This window comes from Opisthocomus hoazin, chromosome 1 (assembly GCF_030867145.1).
Source record: "Opisthocomus hoazin isolate bOpiHoa1 chromosome 1, bOpiHoa1.hap1, whole genome shotgun sequence".
In the NCBI taxonomy this organism is placed as follows: domain Eukaryota; kingdom Metazoa; phylum Chordata; class Aves; order Opisthocomiformes; family Opisthocomidae; genus Opisthocomus; species Opisthocomus hoazin.
In genome coordinates, this window is record NC_134414.1 from 77,413,910 (window position 1) to 77,434,678 (window position 20,769).

The following is a 20,769-nucleotide window of genomic DNA, read 5'->3' on the forward strand; positions in this document are numbered from 1 at the left end:
GTAACTTAAAATATTTAAAAGGTCAGAAAATGCAGAGTTCATGTGTCATCATTAACTTTCCCGATTTGCTTCTCTTGAGTTTTTTATGTTATGAATTTGGCTTTAGAATATGTGTCTGGGATAATCTTAATGTCTTGATTTTTGTATGTTTAATATGCTGGCAGTGCATTTGTCAGTGCCGTGGCTCTGTGTGTGGCGGATGGTTTCTTCCGCTTTATCTAATGACCCGATTTGAAATACAAAGATCTTATTTTAAGGTTAAAAACTTTCTAGTTTCACTGGTGTGAGGAACAGAAAATTCACTCTCCATTTCTGCACGTGCACCTCCCATTTTTCACAACAGGTGCCTTTTTGTCATAAAAATAGCCCAGGTGCTGTCCCTTTGTCCTGGGCGGTGCTGCTGGGCGGTGGCCTTTGCAAAGCCAGGAGTGACTTCTTGGCACGTCCCTGCCTTTCCAGGAAGGACCCAGCTAAGCTTCCCGAGCGACATCAACCTCCACTAAGAATTCAGGTCAGGATCTCCCTGCTTGTTTCCTAGCAACTGGGGGATACTGGTGCTTTCTTCTCTGACCGACTCCTTCGTCGTTACATACAGGGATCACTTGGTGAAGGGAGCAGGGCAGTGCTAATAACTCACGCTTCGGCAAGGCAGAGCGTAGCCTGGTGCTGGGTGACTGATGAGACGTAGGGTGCACGATCCAAGTCGAACTGAATTGAGACTTTCAGAATCCTCCATGCAAACTTGAAAGCGCCTCTGCTGTTTTTGCTACCGCATAAATGTCTGGCAAGGTGACAGATCCCTTTTGAAACTCCAGTAGCCTTTTGTGTTACCTTGAATCTGGCAAACAGGAACCTACGCAGGTAAGCAGCTGAAGAACGTTTCCGTCTGAGTTGCTGTAAGGGTTGTTTTCCTGCAGGTGTGATGTGTTTCTTGGTTACGCAGATGCACAACATTCACTTGTGCGAGTGTTGACCTGCCTTTGTACTTATTAAACTTTCATCGGATGGTAAGTAAAAAAGTTAAGTGGAAAGATGAACTGTCTTCCCTAGTTCCTTGCGCTGCCTGTCTATAAAGTGCTGAAAACAATCTTTAAACTTCTCTAGTTAATTGATTGTAGAATTGGCTAATAAAAAACCCTTAGCTGTTCAAGAGTTACCGGTTGCCACGCTCTCGCTGGAACTGGCTCCTTGTAGCGCATTTACAAAACAGAAAGCAGCGAGTCCCCCTAACTATGTATTGTGTGCTGAGGCCGTCAGTCATTGCCTCCAGTTGGTAACACAGTGGCATTTGTTACTGCTTTTTGTTTTCCTTTGATAGATTACAAGTAGAAACCTTTTGACAAATGTAAAAATTAAAGCGATGTGCCGTTCTAAAAACAAATTTTGAACAAAAAATTTTGTCATCCTGATGCTGTAGCCTCTCTACTCACAGATAGCAGAGATGATGGGAGGTATACCGGGGTCTGTTCATGTCTCCTGCTGGTACAGGGCTGGCGAGATAGTTTTCTGAAGGACCACTCCTCACAGAAAATACAGTTTTGGTATTTTGAAAGATGTGGAAATGAATGTCTGCAAGTGCATACAAGCTATTTAACTTGCCTTTTTCAGAAGTGTACAAACAGTACGTTCCATCTCTTCAGCGATACGATTTGGTACAGCTCCAGTTAACTTCAGCAGAGGCCTGCCAGGTGACATCAGCCAAAGATCTGGCTGCACATCTCTAGGATAGGTACACTGCGAGCGTGCTCGCAGTTTTTTTGCGCAGGAGGTTGTGGTTGTGCATTCTGTAAAAGACCAGAATTTTTTAAAGCCATATATTTTAATTAACATGAAGCTGATAAATTGGAGTCTGGCTCTAAGGCATTCAGGAGCTGATTTCTTCAGAGAGACTGAGTAAGTGCAGTTTCAATTGATATTTTCCACACTTAATATTCAGAAAAACAGTTCCCAGAGTCTCACGTTGCATACCTGATACAGCAGGCATTTTTCAAAGTGTGCATGTCTAATTTGGTTTCCAAGGCTTTTTGTCTCTATCATACGTGTGGGAGAGCTCATACATCCGTTCCTAGGACCCATAGTGTGTGTGCCCACTTACAAGAGAGAAAAAATCTATACCAGGGCGGGATCTTTGTGCAGTTCAGGATGTTCTTTATTACAAAAGGCTCTCCCAAGTGTGTAACTTCACACTACTGTGTGTTCAGGTGATGTAGGACAGAGCAGGAGAAATAATCTGTTTGAGGAGGTGCTTCATATTTCATTTAATTGTTCTGGTCTCAAGGTCAACAGCTTTCAGGAGATAGTTAACAGCAGAAACCTCTTTAGTCACTTTGATCTAGCAGTTTTAGTGAAGCAGCACCCTCGGAGGATAGCGTGGAACCCGAGAAATTAAGTCATCCAGCACTCCCTTGTCTTTCTTCTGTTCACAAAGCCTTGTAGTGTCGTCTTAGTAATGCTTTTCTGCCAGAGCTGGGAGCTCTGCTAGGCGTCTCATTCACTGCCCATTGCCATGACTCACAAATATTTTCAAAATGTCTGAAAAGAATGTTAAAAGGAAGGAGGCCCCTAAGCAAAGAGGGTCAGATTTTCCTCAGGCTTGAGCTAGTACATTTGCCAACAGCATGTAAAAATATTTTCCTGTTACACCTACACCAGAGACACTGTGCAGATACACAGATGGCTGGGCCCTCGCGAGTCCAGCCAAGGGAGCATATGCCGGTGCGTCAGGGTTTGAAAAGAAGCTGGAATGGGTCCTGCAGTCTGGTATTGGCAGCCTGCATCAGTGGTCTGGGTGGCTGGACGCAGGAAAGAGCCATGTCTGGGGAGGTTGTTGGAACATACAGCTTGCACAGAATGGCGTTTCTTGACAGCAAACAGCTCAGATGAGTCCTTGGACTCTGCAGTAGAGAGCAGGCTAGAGCTGGGAGGTGAATGCTTTGCTCTCTGCCTGTCTGCCAACCTGTGCAAGTCTAGCTGGGAGCTGGGAAGCTTAAATCCAAGAGTGACCTCTGTGGCACCTAGCTAAGGAGGCTGCCTGGGATCCAGTGTCCGGTCCTGGGCATCTTGCTGCCAGAAGAGGTGAGCTCAGAGTGGGACGGGTGCAGAGGGGTCTTAGTAAGACGGCCAGGAGAATGGAGAGCTTTTCTCTGGGAAGACATTAAGGTGCCATGGTTTGTTTGGCTTTGCAGGTGAAGGATGAAAGGGGAGATGATGGTCTTCTCCAAATACCCTTGGCAGGACAGAAAAGCTCCCTCAAGGAAAAGATCGCATTGGCACAAAAATAAATAGGTAGACTGGCCATTTAGTCTGGGAATTTCTAACCATCAGAGTTACAAAGTTCTGGAATAGCATTTCAGCGAAAGGGATGGGGGAAATTTAATCTTTTTCAAAACAAGGCTTTAATCAGCCTGTGAAAGGATTATATGGAGTGCTTGCCAGCAACAACAGGGGACTGAATGCTCAAGAAGTCCCCTCTGGTAGCATGTTCCCAGGTTTTATCCTGACACATCTATGTGAAGCTCAAAGATTTAAGTGTACCAAAACATGCCGTTCCTCAGGAGCCTTTACCATATGAGAGAACTGAAGAAGTCCAGGCAATGCATGGAGCTCCTGCGCTGGGAAGGGACTCGTAGGTGGGATGCATCTGATTGATAGTGATAGGTCTTGCAAAAACGCAGAGCTAAAGAGCCTTCGTGGGCAAAACAATTCATGACTAAAATATGTAAGAGGCTGGATGGGTGCCAACCTTCTTTTCTACAACTTCAGACCTGCCCAGGGGAATCAGGAAAAGCCAAGAAGTGCTGGGACCCTTCAGATGTGCCGTGAGACTGGTCATTTCGGACATGAGTTTTGATTTGTTGCTGTGACTAGCTCTGTGCACACAGATTTTTCGCCTGCCTCCCTGGGAAAGCAAGAGAAGCACAGCAGTTTGAGGCAGGGAGTTCCGTCCCCGGGAGCGGTGGGATGGCCCTGGAGGGCTGTGCCGTGCCTGAGAGACAGGTTGCCGTTGAATGAAACCACTTCAGTGGTTTTACTCTGCACCGCCTGACTTGGTTGGGATCGTGGCAGACCCACAAGAGGTGGGAGGAAAGCCCAACTCACGCAGCTTTTTCTTCGCACAGCTTTGTTTTCTGAGCTTCGGAGCGCTGCTGTGCCCTGCGCTCTCCCAACGGTGTCCGTTTTGCTCCCTGTGGGGAGGTTGTGTGCCTCCCTCTTCCTCCTCCTACGTCTGAAAGGGCATGCTCTCAAGTTAGATTTTTCTAGTGTCTGGATGCCAATGCTGTTTAATTTATGAATGCTGCAGTACATTTTGTTGTGCTCATTTAAATCAGGCAGAGCTCAAGTATTGTACGGTCGCGTGTAAAGGTGATGGCAGATGAGAGCTCTTGATGTCATACTGGATTTCTGCAGCTCACTTGTGCTATAACTGCCAAATTGCAGGCAGGAAATTTTTGAATTAATGACAAATATTTCCCAACAGTAGTTAGTTAAGTGCCTGCACATGTTAAATTAGCCATAATAATCTCGTCATAGTCATAAATTAATAACCTGCATCTCATCAGGCTTTTGAGTATTGAAGTACAACATCCGTGGTGTGTTCAAAGAAGGGAGCCTGGGGACAAATGGGACAAGTCTCCAAATGCGCCTCTTTGTTTCTGCCCCTTTTAAATGTAATTTTCAGGTTCCTGTGTAGCCTTTGGAGCTTACTTGGCACGGGGAGTAGGACGGTGGGGATGGGAGTGCAGAGCACCTAACCGTGAGCTGCTGGGTAACCCTGGCTTCCCTCTGTCCTCCGTAGAGAGGCATCTCCTCGGAGTGGGGCGATTTAGACCTGTTAATATCTGAAGTGTCTTTTTTTCTCCATTGCCTAGAGGGAGATGCAGCCGGGGACAAATGAGCACTTGAGAGCTTGCTGCCAAGGAGATCTTAAGGCAGCGAGGGGTTTCACAAGGGAAGTGCTTCTCAGGTCAGGAGGACAGGGAGAATTTCTGCCCCAGTGGCAGAAATGAGAAGAGACTGAGGGCAAGTGGTGATGTGGGGAAAAGTGGGACATTTCTCCCAGTGTGTTCCCCACCAGTGGTCCATGGCACCCCTTCCAAGGGAGATCCAGGGAGCAGGATCCAGCTCCCTTTGCCTCTCGCTTTCCGCTATGCCACGGGGTGCCAATGGGGAGCTGGGCCCTGGACCAGAGAGGGTACCTCAGTCTGCGCCGTCAGCTCCAGCAGAGCTGGACCAAGGGACAGGCCCAGAGCTGAGCACTGCTTCTGCACAACAGCCCCACTCTGGTCCCTAGTGTGAGAGATGCTTCTTGAAGGACATCGGGAAAAGCATTTAATCTCTCCATACTTTTGTACCCATCTGTAAAATGCAGGTGCCAACAATTCTCTTCCCGCTTTGGAGAGCCTTTTCAAGTTGTAGGCTGGTTGTCATCCCAACATTGTATATGCGTGGGCTGGTTGAGCATAACTTCATCATGGTAGACTTTGTAGTGGTATGAATGGAAACAACTGTACTTTTGCAGTACAGTTTCTTCAAACGCCATGATGTTCTCCAGAAAGTCCGACATGACTTGAGGTCAGGGACAGGTCTAGATTTCGGGTCTTTCAGAGAGCCGCAAGAGCTGGCAGCCGCCTCTTCCACTCTCTTTTCTTCTCTCCAACTCCAAGTAAAGCAGCAGCAGCATGATAACATCAGTGTCGTTCTCTAAACAGCAGCTGGCTTCCACCAGGCTGGCAACACTCCCCTGCTGCAGTATGCATCCCCGCCATGTGCTCTCGGCAGGACTTCACTTCTCAGTCCCTCCCTTCTCCTCCTGACTCTCCCTCACACCCTGAACCATCCGTGTCCTCTAACAACCAGCCTGGAGGCTCATCAGGGCTGCGCCTGGGCTACGGCTGTACTGTCCACCCTCTTGCTAGCCAGAGGGACAAGCAAGTGCTTTCCTCCTGCTGTCGTGTTTCATGCAGCAGGGACTCTGCACGATCACCAGTTTTCACAAAACTGGTAGAAGCTTCATGGCTTTGATACGCGTCTCTCCATCGAACTCGGCTGAAAAGGACCAAAGGCTTCCAGAGCGGTGGGGAAGCAGGGGAAAAAGGAGCAGGATAGACAGTGCAGTCACATAAGTTTTGTTTCCTTGGGAAATGAGACCTAAGGAGTAGTAGCATCGTATAGTGATGTTTGTCACCCGTCCTCCTGCACCTGTTTAAGATGAAAGTGCTGTCAGGGCTGGTTCCATCTGTTTTGCAGATGAGAGAGGATGCACAATCGGCATGACACCGTGACTAGCAGCGTATTCTTCTGCTGCGCTGGGTAGATAAGGAGCAGGAGCCCTCCTAGTGACTATGTCCCTTACTGTTGTTACAAACACTGTTAGAGAAGGTTTGAGCTCTTCAGTGCTGTCCTTTCTTGTACTTTCTCCAGTCCCCTCTCCTCATTTTGTTCTGGATGTAGCATTTTTGCATATAATCTTCTGAATATATCAGCACGCGTCCTCACTGTTACTTGTCCTGGACAAACTGGCACATGCAAATGCTTTCCAGTTCCCAGTCCAAGGGAATGAGTGGGCTTGTGCAGGTGGTGCAGGGTGCGCTACAGACTGGGCTCTGGACTTCTGGCAAGGCAGCAGTAAAAACTATAAGCTGCATTCGGGGTATTGACTTCCAAAAGTCAGCAAGTCTGAAGTGGCAACTGGAGGTGAAACGTGCGGAGTGACTTGCCAGAGGTTATTTTCACTGAGGTTATTGCTGCAGGGAAGGGGCGAAGGGGAAAATGAGAATCTGAGCAAGTGGCAGTTATTTCCATTTGCTCATATCCTTGTTTTGGAGCCCAGAGTGTGGTCTGGAGCACAGACCTGCAAGTAGAAGGGGAGGGAGGAGGTACAGGAAAATATCTCCTCTCTTTCAAACACAAAATAACAAATATGTCCTGAATGGACGGTGAAGAATGAAAAGTTTGCAAGTACGTGTCGTGAGGGAGTAAATGACAAAAAATTGGGGCTCTTAACGTTTGTGAAATCCTGATTGTGTTTTTCTTATAGATTGTGGAGGAAGCTTCTGAGCAAAGATGAAAGGGCTCAGCAATGTTGTTTATTGTGGTGTGGTCAGAAAGCAACCTTCCAGCCTGTTCACGTAAGAAATTATTCGGGTTAGGAAGACTCTCCAACTTAACTGGACTCCTACCTGAAACCCCTGCGGTAGTCATGTATTGCTGTGACCTTGCATTAAAAATCTGGTGCTCTTTTTTCTGGAAGCGATCTGAGTGTTACTTGGTTGGAGGAAAAAGAAAGGAGCCAATGGCTCATCTCCCTCCCACCTGGGCTCAAGAAAATTATTATCAATTGAAAGCCGGGAGGGACTAAATTAGGAAGGGTTGAAAGAGGCTAAATGAGGTCCTTCCCAATTAAAAGCCTGCCACATGTACCACTTCAGAGCAAGCCTCATACAACCATTAGACAAGAGGCCGTTCAGCTTTGCATTTGGCCTGTGGGGTTTAAGGCAACAGGAATGTGGAATGTGTTTACAAGGTACCAGTTATTGCTGAAATATGTGAGCGCTGTTGCCTGGGGAAATTTCAGAGGATTGAGATTGCGCTGACCGTGGCTGTACCTCTTGGACAATCCATGCGGGAAGAAACTGGCCTCTGAGCCTGCAGTCAGAGCCCCGCAGAGGGAATGCGGGGGAAGATGCTCCCCTTCCCCACTGCCTCCCGCTGCCCTCCTGTGGCTCCAGCCGGATCTCACGCCGTCCTCACCGCTCCTTCATGCTAGGAGGACCCAGGAGGGCGAACCGGTCCTTGGGCTGGAGGCATGTCTGCTTGTTATCCCTGCATCCGAGGTGGCTCCAGGTTAGCGCACGGCTGCAGCCGGTTCGGTGTGGGCTGAAGCAAGGTGAAGCTGAGGGAGTGCTGAGGACTGGGGGTCCCTGGTGGCACCTTCCGTGAGCAGCTCGGGGAAATCAACCTGCTGATGTTCTGGCTAGTCTCAGCTGGTGGGCTGGGGTGTCTCTGCCTGGAAGGGCTCAGGCTTCTCTTAGAATGTTTAATTCATTCTCTTTGCATTCCCTACTTTCTTTCTTTTTTCTTGACTTTAAATAGCCAATATTAAAACTATTCTGTACATACTTCATAGACGGTCCCAATGATTATTTCATCCTTCCAGCATAGTAATTCCCAATGAACATGGTAGTAAAGCCCAGCCTAGTGTCTTTATTTCATGCACTTTCCTCATTATTTGTGTTTGGCCAAACTGGACTGCGTTTTTCATCACAATAATAGCAAAATATGTGGAAGTTGTCCTGGGAGATAGCTACATTCTGTGTTCAGATGAACCTGACGTTTGAAAAGATTTGTCACTAACTTTTAAAGAAATTTAATAAAACTGTTGAAATGACACTACTGACTACACCACACATTATGGAGCTGGGAGTAAACACTCCGTGCAGTACAGATGGGCTCAGAAAGGATGAAAACTGGGCCATGTTCAGCTCTGATGTTAGCAGTTGCCTTTGTTGTCTGGTTAACTTGGCCCACTGAGTTTTCTTCAGAATAGCAGATAAAGCCGAATAAGGATCTCATTCTGAGTAGTGCTAAACACTTTCTGCATCTTAAACTCCCATTAACCTCTGCACTGTACAAGAACATGCTTACATTAGCCTAATTGCTGGAGCAGCAGGTGTCAGTGTGCAGTTCCTCAGGGCTTGCTGTGGCTACAGGTGAGTCTTACTCTTTCTTTGCCACAAAGCAAGTGTGTGTATACATGGGTGTATAGACAATTTATTGTATTTATGGTTCCCAAAAGCAAAGGAGGATTGATGAAAGCCCTATTATGTTTCCTTGAATTTAAAGGCACTGAGATCTTATAACAACGTTCATATTTGTACTCATTCTGAATACCAAAAGGCCTGGTATAATTATTTTTGTGAAATAGCTTCAGGAATGTTCCCGGTGCTGAATTCAAGAATAATTGCAATTGCGACATGTAGAATCAAATGTAATTTTGTTCTAACTAAAGCAAGCCATTTTACTTTCTTTTCTATTGCTTTTCAAGGAGAGGCACAGTGAATTTTTAATATTTTACTGACCCTTGACTCTGAGTGACGTTAGCTAGCCAGCTGCTATTATACAAAAAAGATGAACTTCTGCTGAACATTATTAGCCAAAGTACGCTATGTGAACACTTGATATTATTTAAGTTAAAAATACAGATTGTGCTTCTATCGGTAAAGATGACTGATACAAGCCGAAAACTGGTAGCATGTCCAGCTGTTTGTGCTCCTAAATATAACAGAGGATCTCTGGTAGGGAGCCGGCCAGGGGAGGTCTGGTGTCTTTGTGTAAAACAGCTATGTTTTAAATGCCTTTATTATCCCTGCGTGCTGAGAAAGACGAAGCAGAGCCAACGTGGCTTTATTTCTCTAACAGATCTTTTAAGAATAATGCTTTCCATGTCGTTGGAACAGTTGCTGGCCCCTCTATTAAATCTCAAAAAATAGAGAGGTAAAAGCAAGAACGAAAGAGTTACTCCATAGGAATAAGACATTTCATGTGAGTTTGCTTTATTCTTTTGCCAGTGTAAACTCCCCCCCCCCCCCCGCCTTATAATTCTTTTATATGGTTGTTTGGTTTGCTTTCTTGTTGTTTTTTTGTTTGTTTAAAGAACACATGCAAGCTAACTCTTTTCCCATGAACAAAATATGACTTCTGACAAGGTGTATCGCCCGGAGTTACTGAGCTCTGTCAGGGAAGCAGGGTTCCCTGCACCCTTCTGGGGAGAGCCTGGGCAGTCCCAGTGGTGCCTTCTGACCTCTTACGTTGGTGGGTTCTGTTGCAGCGCACTTTTTTAACAACAAAAGGCTCACTCTTCAAACGCTGCTCGGAAGGAAAGTTTGTTTTATGGAGTGTTTCTCACTTCCCAGAAATTATGAGGAAAGGAAGGCCTATCAATTCTTGGAAAAAAACAGGTTGAGAGCGCAGGGTTTTTTCTCCCCATCCATTGGAAATGCGTTGTGCTTGTAATAGAGAAAGGAATGTGCTGTTGGCAGGGGCATGGCGGAAGGGCTGGTGAGGATCCGGCATGAGAATCTGCACAGCCATTGGCAAAACAGGGACAGATGCCCTGGGGAGGAGTTGGGGCTGGCTAGGGGAAGGAAGGCACACGCTGCCCAACAGCAGTGGAAGAAGCAAGTGAAAACAACCGAAAACCCAGAAAACCCACTGAAAGGCTTGGGAAGATGCAGCTGCTGCCTCTCTCTGTTTTCCCTGTCGTAGCCCGTGAGTCCGTCACGCTGCTCATGGCAGGTATCGCCCTGTTGGCACAAAGGCTTGGGAGGGGAGCCCAGGCACCGAGCTGCATCCTCTCTCCTCTCTCCCATCTTCCTTTTAGCAGGTATTTTATTACTTGACATCTCTTGATGTCTCTTCTGTCAGGGATCACAGGGACGTTGGGCACCACCTGACGTCTACACAGTGTGCAACAGGGGATTTGAGTGAGAGATGTGAGTACTGCCAGGGAAAGGGCTGGTGCAGAGAGATAGTAGTGTGTCAGTAGTTATGTGTAGCTGGTCCCTGTGCCACAGCTTGCTGTTCCTCCACCCCCACCGATGCTGGAGGTGGAGGAGTAGCAAACTCTGGCACAAGGAGCAGCATTGGAAGAGATTATGTGCTGATGCAACAAACTTTTGTTAGTCATTTCTGAGAGAAAGGGCAAGTCGCTCACAGCTAGCTCTGTTCATTTTGACAGCGACTGGGAAGAGGATGGGAGGATCTGTAAAAGGCAGAGTTTAAAGAGGAGGGCACTGACTTTGTGTTCAGGCTGGGTGCTCTCAGCTGGATGCTGATATTGGACCCGTGCAGCCAGGGAGGGGATGCTGGTAGTAAAGCTACTCACGGCCAGCCTTGCTCTGAGCGTGAGGAGTGGCACACGGGCTCTTACCACACCATCGTGGTTCTGCAGTATGCTGATTTTCTAATAAGAGAGAGCATGCTACCACGGTAGCAGTAGCTGGAGAAAATGTCAGCCACAAGCAAAGAAACCAAACCTTTTATTAACCAGTAATGCAGATAAGAAAAGATGAGGAAGGTGCATCAGGTTCAGTGGGAGACTGATGAAGATGGATAATGAACTATCATGTTTCAGACAGCACACCATTTGTGAAAATACCACATTTTGGAGATGATGTCCCCATGGATATCAGTCAGCATAAACAAGTAGGTGCTAACAGCATTGGCACTAGATTATTAAAACAAGGACAGAAAACATGAAATCAGAGACTTTGCAAAATACTACTTGTCATTTACTGATTCAAAGCATTTGAGCAAAATGGAAGAAGATGATTGTGTGCCCCACTTTGAAAACAGAAGGCGAAGTTTTATATATGAAGTGACAGGGTATTTTTCTTCTTGGTTTGGCATGAAGTTTATCTTTGATATATTATATAGATTTGGTAGAGGAAAACAGTGCAGTTTGCTCAGAAAATATGCCTTCTCTGGGAAAGTTCTTTGTAATAATTCAAAAAGGATGGGGACACAGCTAGCACATGTACAGATCCTGTGTAGGTGCTGAGATGTGATAGAAGGGCAGGGTGACGCTTCAGTCACAGTGCTGGGACTCCAGATGAAGCTGCTAGGATGGCTGTGTGTACGTAAGCATGCACTCAGGTGCACTTCTTCATTTGATTTAAAAATTGGAGGCCAAATAAGAAGTGAAATCTATAGTCCTATGACATAAAGAGAGGTCTGGAGCAGGAAGATATATGGCTTTGGAAATGGTGTTGCAGTTATCAAATTCTCCTGTCCCTTTTTCTGGACATTTTGGATGTGTTTGTACAAACTAATTGGTTTCCCGGAGACCTGCATCTCACTCCTGTGGACACTCCTAATACCCAGGCTCACACGTGCCTTGCTAGCTCTGGGGGGAGCACTGCACTCTGCTTCCCAGACCTTCTTGCAGAAGGGAGAGTAGAGGTTTATCTTAGTAACATAAGCTCAAGATGATGGATGACTTCTGAAGAGGGTTTTATAATTGGGCACGCTGTGAGAGATTTAGTTTTGCCTAGGCTCAAGCGCTGTCCCTTGGGAGCACTGTGAGTGGTTTGAGAGTTTGAAGGGGGGGAGGTGGTGTTGGGATCTCTGTTCACCGGAGAAGGTCTGAGCCCAGAGGCGTGTTGAACGGCAGTGTTTCTTGTGGTGTGCGAATACCTCCCTGTCACAAGCTCGTTACCCCGCTCTCCTACACCTCCCTCTACCACACCCTGCTGCATGATGTCTCCAGCACGTGGTCTCCCCATGTTGCAGGGACAAACCTTTGCTTGGGAGGCAGGTGAACCCGACATGCTTTGGGACCTGCGCTGTGCCCAAGGGCTGGCGTCCTGGGGCGGTGCTCTCGCTGGTGCACGTGCCGGGGAGCTGGAGCATCTCCAGAGGGGTGAAAGCTCTGCTGGTGTGCTTGCTGCTCGCAGGGAATGGCGGTGGGAGCTGGGGCTGGCTCCCTCTGGAAGCTTCGAGCTGCCCTCAGAGAGGGGGTGGATGAGGAAAAGCTGCCTCGGTCTTCACCCCTGTTATTTAGGAAGTTTTCAGTCCAGTTACTACCTCAGCCAGAGGAGTCTTTCTGAGTATTTGGGTTTTCCTTATATCCCCACAATCCCTGCATTTTCTTTCCCAAATCCACATGGCTGTATAATACCAGTAGGAATTTTGGTGCACGTCAAGATATTGGAGAGAGAAGAGGGCAGGTCTTAGTCTCATGTGAAATAATTTCCCTAAATTCAGATTTTTTAAAATCATCATTTTAATTCCTGGTGTTTCTCTGTCTATTAGAAATAGAATATTCTTATGCAACACAGCAAAGTAATCTTTTACAAAAGATGTAAATTGCGGTCGTTTGGTTCAGCTGTGATTTTTTTGGATACACACTTTTGAATGCACTGATGAAGGTGTCCCTGCCCATGGCAGGGTGAGTGGAACTAGATGATCTTTAAGGTCCTTTCCAACCCAAACCATTCTATGATTCTATGATTTGGGAGGGATAGGACGGGGAATAAACCCCCGTTGTGTTGCCATATTCCCTCTCTATTCTCTGCACTGATGTAGCCTCAGCTCTATTTCCTGTGTTTTAGCTCATCTAGAAGGGGCATGGGAAGGAAGAAGGAAAGTGGAAAAAGTCTAATATAGAAAAAATACTGTTAAAAGGTAATATTCAGCATTTTATCATCAGACATTTTGGGCTTATAAAATCTTGTAATAAATTGATAAACCAGGTATCTCTATTATTCCGCTGCGAAAAGAACCACACATAAAATGCAAAGAAAAAAAAAGAGGAAAAGAGTACAACTGCTAGCAGTGTGGTAAATTTTGCCCTTGCTAGCAGAGAAGAAGTGATGCGGGCTGCTCCTCTAGGATGCGAATCCTGCTGAGTCTTCAGATCACAGGATGACTTAATTCACTGATGGAGTTTGGTAAATCCTTGGGGAAACTGGAAATGAGAAAGCTCAGCAGCCCCACTCCACAGCCGAGCCTCCAGATCCAAGCAAAAGTGTGCACTGAAGACCACCCGTGCAGGTGGGTGCTGATTCAAAGCTGCTGGATTTTGTCAGAATTTCATTGCAGAGCTATTAAACTTGTAGGCTGTCATAGATGTTAAGCAAAGCTTTGAGGAAGACAAAATCTAGCTCCAGAGCAAACAAATCTCTGTTTACGTCAGGGAAGCGACAAGCAGTTTTCGTCATACCAAGGGTGAACTTTGGCCTATGTTTTGTTTTATTTTTTTTGTTTCTTCTCTAGTATAATGTTTTAATCAAATCTTTCCTATGATGATGGTATTAATACCAGAGAGTTTGTTACAGACGCTGAGGAAAAAGCTTGAAACCTGCATAGAGATATTGTTAAAATAGGTTATACTGGAGGGAAAAAAGGGGAGGTATAGATAGAACAGTTCTCCAAGTTTATATATTTGGGAAGGAAAATAGGATTATCTCATAGTGGGTGGTGAGCAGGTGAAAACCAATGTATCTCTAACAGCGTTCAGCAAAGGAAGCATTTAAAAGGAAAAACAACTTTCCCTCATGCCCATAAAAATGTCATCGTAAATTTTAAGGTAGGAATGTGTGTGATTGATTGCCCACAGCTAGGCTGGGTGAGACGCTGAGCCAGGCAGCACCCTGCTTGCGGTGTGGTGCAGAGGGATCTCTGGCAGCCGTCAGATGCTCAGTGGGGGCCGGTGTCTCTTTGCACTGTGTTGGGACATGGCTCCAGTGGAAACCGTCGTGTGGCAAAACACTCAAGCAAGCGGCTAAGTCTCGGCTTCAGCATTTTCTTAAAATCAAGGTTTGCTGAAAACTGATCTGTTGACTTTTGAGCATATTTCTGAAAACGCGGCCGCCACTGCGCTGCCTGCCAGGCATTGCCCAACTCCTTCCAGTCCCTTCGGCCGCCCTCAGGCTCGGGAAGCGGGTGCCCGTTCATCCCTTGACAGAGACAGATCTCCCCTTGGTAACAGCAGCCGTAAAACTCCTCCCGCACCCTCAGCGCGCCTCTTGTCACGGCGCATGTTTGGACGGCTGGGGACAGTCACACCAAACCCTGGGTTCGGGCTGGAAACTGGCCTTTTGAACTGGAAACCCGAGGTACGCCCACTCGCAGCTCCGGGCAGTGAAAGGTCCACACAGTTCCCCAGCCCTTGTAATTGCACGCCATGTTGGGATGCAGTATTTATAAAAGCCTCACAGTCCCCCCACTGTGAAACCAATATGGCCCATCTGACCTAAACATCTAGGATTTATTTACCATAATTTAAAATGAAGGCATCCTAGCAGGAGGCAGAGGCTGTTGGTGCTTGCGCCCGGTGTCTCCTCCACCTCCGGCACCTCTGACCCACACCTCAGGATGCTTTCTGCTTCGCTCCCAAGTCATTTTACCCAGACGACCTTTCTCTCCGCACACCGCCTGGATCCCTTTGGCAGCTCTCCCCCAGCGAAGCAGCCAGCTCTTTCCCTGGGTGACACTGGGGAGCCATCCAGGGATGACTTTGAGCAGCAGTGGTGGGACCTGGTCAAGGACTTGGCTCCTTCTCACAGCCCAGTGCTCCAGCTGTGCGCCCCTTGCAAGAGACATCTCCAAAAGCAGAGTGGCGGCGGGCTGCCTTCCCCAGATCTTGGGCAATTTTTGGAAAGACACAGTAATTCTTAACCTTAGGAAACAGCAAAAAACTGTCAGACCTGAAGAACGGCTGCATGAGGTCAGAAGGGGACCGAGGACCTTGCTTGAAGACACACTGCTGGCAAGGAGAGAGCTCTTTGGGGCTCAGTGTTTCTGTTTTTCCCAAGTGAGGAGATGTTATGCTGCGCCCCCGGTCACCTATTACTGTCCCCAGATGTTTGGCACACCCAGTGGAAACACTCTTTGTGTCCTCAGATGTCACACATCAGTCACACAAATCTTCTCTGACATTACGGTGGAGGTAACCTTTTTTTAAATCATTTTTGTTCTCTAGAAGATTGCCTGCCAAGGTTTCAGATGGGACAACAACACATTTCTGGATTGTCAGAAATATGATATATTATCTGCTTGGATTTTGCCAGAGGGAATGTGTTTATGCTTGCCTGCATGTTTCAAACTAACATTTTCATTATGTGGGTATTTATCCCCGAGTGGCTTTGCTGTTTGGAACTGGCAAAGTATGGCATATAAACATTCAGATTAAAAAACACACCCTCCCTCACCTGAGTGCAGCTGGCTGCAGCGGAGCTGTGCCAGTGGGCCACAGCTGGGGATCGGAGTTGTGGCACCCATAATTTATATGGAGACTGCAGGATCCCACCTCTGGATGGATATAGCTTGTGGATGCCACAGGGCACGCGTGGAACAGCTGAGGCTTTAAAGGTGCTGATTTGCACTCCTGCCATTGCTATTGCAACGTGACAGCATGAATCTGAGGCACCCTGGGCCTGTTTAATAGTTCACTGGATGTGCCACAGCCCACGATACACGGTTATGTTGCCTTCCATTGAGCATTTACTTTAAAAATATAGGTATCGTCCAAGTTTGCTCTTTTCTAGGGTTGGTTCCTTCCTAAATTCTACCTACATAAGGCAGATGCCCTTGACCAGAAGTTGCTCTCCCTCTTCTCTGTGTTTAACTCTGATGTTGGTTTCCCGACGGGTGCTGGCGGGGGGTGTTTTACAGCCAGCTGGCGGGGGAGCCCCGGAGCTGCTGGGCAGCAGAGCTGCCTTTGCCGTGGCTGCCGTGCAGCCCTTCGCCACGGCCCAGCTCGAGCGCTCGCTGATGGTTCAGGCGACGCATCAGGTTTGAGACTTGAGTAGTAAATGTTTCATTTCCATTTTGCTAACTCTTTGTAAATTTACAAGCCTCATTGCTTAAGTCTGCTGGTACTCTTCAGGGGATCAAAATAGCCACAGTGTGCTCGCCTTCCCATCCGGGTTGTGGCCTGGGCATCTGTCGCCATTACAGCCCAAAGAGCTACTCTGCAGCCTCTAACTCACCATCCAGACAGTGGAATCCATGACTTTATTCTACCTTGACCACAAAATGGTTTTCCAGGTGGAGAAAAGAGAGCACAGACAGACTACTGCTCTGAAATTGCATTTTAGATTACAGATATTCTGTCCTCGGGCTTGGGACATGTACAGTTTTGGAAATATTTCTTAATTTAGGTACCTTAATGAGCAAAGTGATATTTTGCTTCCAAAAAGCAAAGAAGAGAGAAGAAAAGAAGAAAATTGATTGTTTTATTATTACTTGTATTTTTCTGTTGTCTATACAAACAAAGGAATAAAAAGAGTTGTTACCTTTTCACAAGTCGCTTAAAAACGAAGAAGAAACTACAATCTGTAGAATACTTCAAACAGTACAAATAAAGGAAAAATACTTGCGGTTCTTTACTAACGTTACTCGTACGTGTTACCCAAATGCTGTAATTATCAGAAAGACATTTTGTCTGTGGTCCTGAATAGGCACAGAGAGGGAGACTCAAAGAAGCCCACCTTCTCTGATGCCTGCTTTTAGAAGCATTTGGGAATCTCATGAAACTCAGTTGTCGGTCGGGAGAGGCTAGTTGGTTAACCGAACCATAAGGTCTTATGAAAGTGGAAATATTCTGTGGAATTTATGGTACCTTAGACTAATAAGCTTTTCCCTATGGGTTATTTTTATATTTTATATATATTTTTATATAGATATAATAAATATATTTAGACATATATTGGCTATGTATTTATGTATAAAAGCATACACATAATATATTATTTTGTATTTTTATATTTTAGTAACTTACCTGGATGTATGTATACGTATATATAGTGAAGTATGTTGTTCATATTGTTGATATGACTGACATTTTTTCTACCTCCTTTAGTGACTGTCACATGAGTTCCTCAAGGATAATGGACCCTAAGGTGCGAGAGACTGAAGGAGATGGAGAGGACAATTCAGGTAGAATTGCTCTCTTTCCCAGTGAGTGGAAAGTGTTGTGACTTCTTGAGCTTCAGTGCCGTAGGTCTATGACAGAAGTGAATCTGTTTGTTTAGAGAATGCATTCTCCCATTCTCTCCTCCTGTCTCCCAAAGCTGTTTTAATTTTTAGCATTTTCAGAGGCTAGAAATAAGATTTTTCTAGCATCTTGTGACAAAGGTAGCTTTTTTACCTGGCAAGATCGAACAGTAAGTGAATTGCTGACAGGGATGCCTCGCAGTGCTGTCATGCCAACTTATATGGGACAGGCACAGGTTGTTGGGATGTCTTATGCAAAACTCTGATTTCATTTCAAGTAGTTCCTTTCATGGAGCTTGCAACTGATCATAATTCATGGCTTTCCATACTGAGCAGACTAGCATTGCTTTTCAAGGTTGTTGCTTAATTTCTGGCTTGATACTTTGTGATCCATTGTGTCTCATAATTAGCATTCAAAATATTCTGGGATGTGTTATAAAACTGACATTATAAAAGCATTAGCCTCCTGACACTGCACATTCCACCTAAGTAAGCCTTTTCTGCATTTAAATTGGTTTTGGTAACAACACTGTCCTTATCATCACTATTTAGCTTGCTGAACAAAGGCAGTGCGTTTCGAAGTTGTAATTTCTTCTCTATATCCCAGGCTGTTAATACCAAAGTTTTTCTTCACAGTCTGATTATCTCAAGAGGCAAGGAGAAGCTCTATTAGGAAAGATCCTACACTGTAGGTTATTTCTTATGTGTCATAAACATTGCAATCCATTCTCCAAAATAATAGTAATTTCATGCTATCAGTAGAGTCTTGAAAGACATTAATGCAAGAGCAGACTGTGTTGCCTCTTCCAGGAAAAAAAGCTACTTATGAAGAAATTATAAGGGAATTATTATTGTTTCAAAAACTTGCAAATGCTGCTGCTTGCATCTTCTTTGTGTTTCTATACTTAGGAAAGAAAAAATCAAAGTTCAAATCTTTCAAAAATTTTTTTGTGAAAAAGAAAAGGAAGGAAACATCTTCTTCTGGAAGCAGCCCTCTGAAGCTATTCCAGTCGACGAGCGATGTCGCAGCCTCACACGACATGCACGTTAATTATGATTCTGAAGACGAACTCAAGTAAGTCTTTGGACTGTGCCTGGTAAACAAATACAGAACTGCTACCGTGCTTATAGATTAAAGACACCCCAAAATTGCCTCCTCCTCTTATTTGGAATGCTGCATTCATGAAGAGTTGGTACAAATTAAAATGGCTATGCAAGGCAAATTGCAAGGGAATTGGTTAGGGTGCAGGAAGAAACAGTAACTAAAAATGCTTTCATTTAATCATAAATAAGCCTTTGGTTATAGTTTCAAAAGCATGTAATTTCTGTCTTCAAAAATGAATTAGGTACTCAGCTTGTATCTTACCAGAATTGTCGTATGCCTCTAAGAGGTGTCTCCTAAGGTTTGTTAAAGAAATTTAGATGCCCAACCACTTATGCCAGGTTCTGAAAGATGGAAGGGGTAAGGGGGCAACTGCAACTGAAATCAGCAGGAACCAGAGGCCGTGAAGCCTTTATTTCCTCTGCATACATGGGATTCACGTGACCAAGGGACAAATGTCTGCATCTGAGTCAGTCACCAGCCGCCTTTCATAGTCAGCAGAAAGAATTCATCATTGCTAAGAAAGCTCGTATCATTCTTGTGTAGACACCTGAAGTTGCCCAGACAAACCAGGCTCTAGAAGTGCCTATTTCTAGAGAGCCGGGGTGACCAGCTCTGGTGTGATACCTATGCTTTAATGTCTGGAGTTAGCCCGGATGAATCCCCGCCGGTGTATCTGTCTGCCTCTGAAAACCCCGTCCTCATTCAGGCATTGCCAAAAACGTTACCCACCACGGAAAGGCAACCGTCAGCAACCCGGACTAAAGTTTAGATGCGTTCCTGGATGGAGAGCTTTACTGGAGAGCCACTTGGCTGCCTCAAGAGCACATCCTTGTGCTGGTGGGCGTTGTGCCTCTCAGAACAAGCCTCCTGGTCCTCAGAGGAAAGATGCTGCTGCGCCCGGGGACGGGGAGGGCAAACCGCCCCGGCCGTTTCAAACGACTTCTATACAGCGCAGCCACAAGGCAGCGCCAAACAACCGGCAGAAACTAGCAACTTTTTTTTTTTTTTTTTTTTTTTGTCTTTTGTGGCATTGGCAACACTAACATTAGTCCAGCTGGAAGCTCCAGGAGTTCCAGGCTGGCAGCACCAAGTCGAACAGTGCGCTATAGTGTTGTTGTTCGACAACGTAATTTTAAGACGTGGACGGTCAGATTTTCTCTCTCTCGTGCACAACTCCATAAGGTCATGTCTGAGTGGGTACAATCTTTGGCTGTTTTGGCCATATTCCTGTGCTGGTACTTGCAGGGTTGTTACATTGTTGTTTCTTCATACTTTTTTAGACAGACAAAGACCAGGAAATTCCTCAAAAGGAAGGAAAATTAATTCGGCTGCTCATAATCTGAGGAGACATCTAGGGTACCTCCAGTACGCATCTGGGAGGCATGCGTCCGCTAGAAAGAGAAAGCAAAGGCAGCGCGCTGCGATAAATGCGCGCCCGCAATGGCACTGCTTGTCTGGCTGCCGCTGCCGTCTCTGCAAAATGTCCGTGCGTTGAGCAGCCAGCGCAGCCCTGGCTGGCGCTTACTGTGCAAACTGCTATAGATCTGCCTGACCCTGGATGCATTGCAGAGATCACATTTTCACTTAGATAAATTGTTCTTCTAATGTCTCTAACGCATTAAGCAGAAGCGGCAGGCTTTCCTTCCTTCTGCAGCAGGAATACAAATCAACTTTTTCCTGCTATTGTTTTATCAAACATATTTATAGCGGCCGTTACAAGGAAAATGTTACTTTCTGCCATGTTTGTTTATGTTCCTGAATGTCCCTATGACAGTATCTAAGATCCAAAAATACACAGTTCTCCTCCTTTTTCTTTCTAGAGTGTCTGTTCAGTTGACTTGATAGATACATGAACCCAAACCGCTCTGTATTCTGTACTCTGGTTTGCTATTTCATAGCTGTCTTATTTAAAAAATTTAAAAGAAGGGAGTCGTAGAAGAAATGCCATGTGCATGCATTTCTGGTCCCTGCTCAGTTAGGCTGAGGTAAGCTGAGGGAAATGAGCACAAGGGACCTCCTAGCAGCTAGCTGTCTGCCTGTGGGTCTCCCGTACCATTCCTGTGAAGAAACAAGGTGTTCATGCCCCACATGTAACATTTGTAAAAGAAGTTACATACCACGTGTGTCAAAAGTAGGAAACAGAATATGAGAAAAGCTACCCACAAAGC

General features: G+C 45.9%; 1 protein-coding gene across 3 annotated transcripts in view; it reads left to right on the top strand.

Annotated features, from left to right (window-relative positions):
• The first annotated feature begins 604 nt into the window (after positions 1 to 604).
• Positions 605 to 20,769, top strand: part of CRACDL (CRACD like) — a 43,927-nt gene continuing 23,762 nt past the window's right edge. For all 3 annotated transcript variants that reach the window (XM_009943880.2, XM_075426942.1, XM_075426950.1), the window contains exons 1-3: positions 605 to 861; positions 17,363 to 17,439; positions 18,406 to 18,571. In XM_009943880.2, coding sequence (XP_009942182.2) covers positions 17,373 to 17,439; positions 18,406 to 18,571 — 233 coding nt within the window. In that variant the 5' untranslated portion in view covers positions 605 to 861; positions 17,363 to 17,372. The remainder of the gene's footprint in view (positions 862 to 17,362; positions 17,440 to 18,405; positions 18,572 to 20,769) is intronic.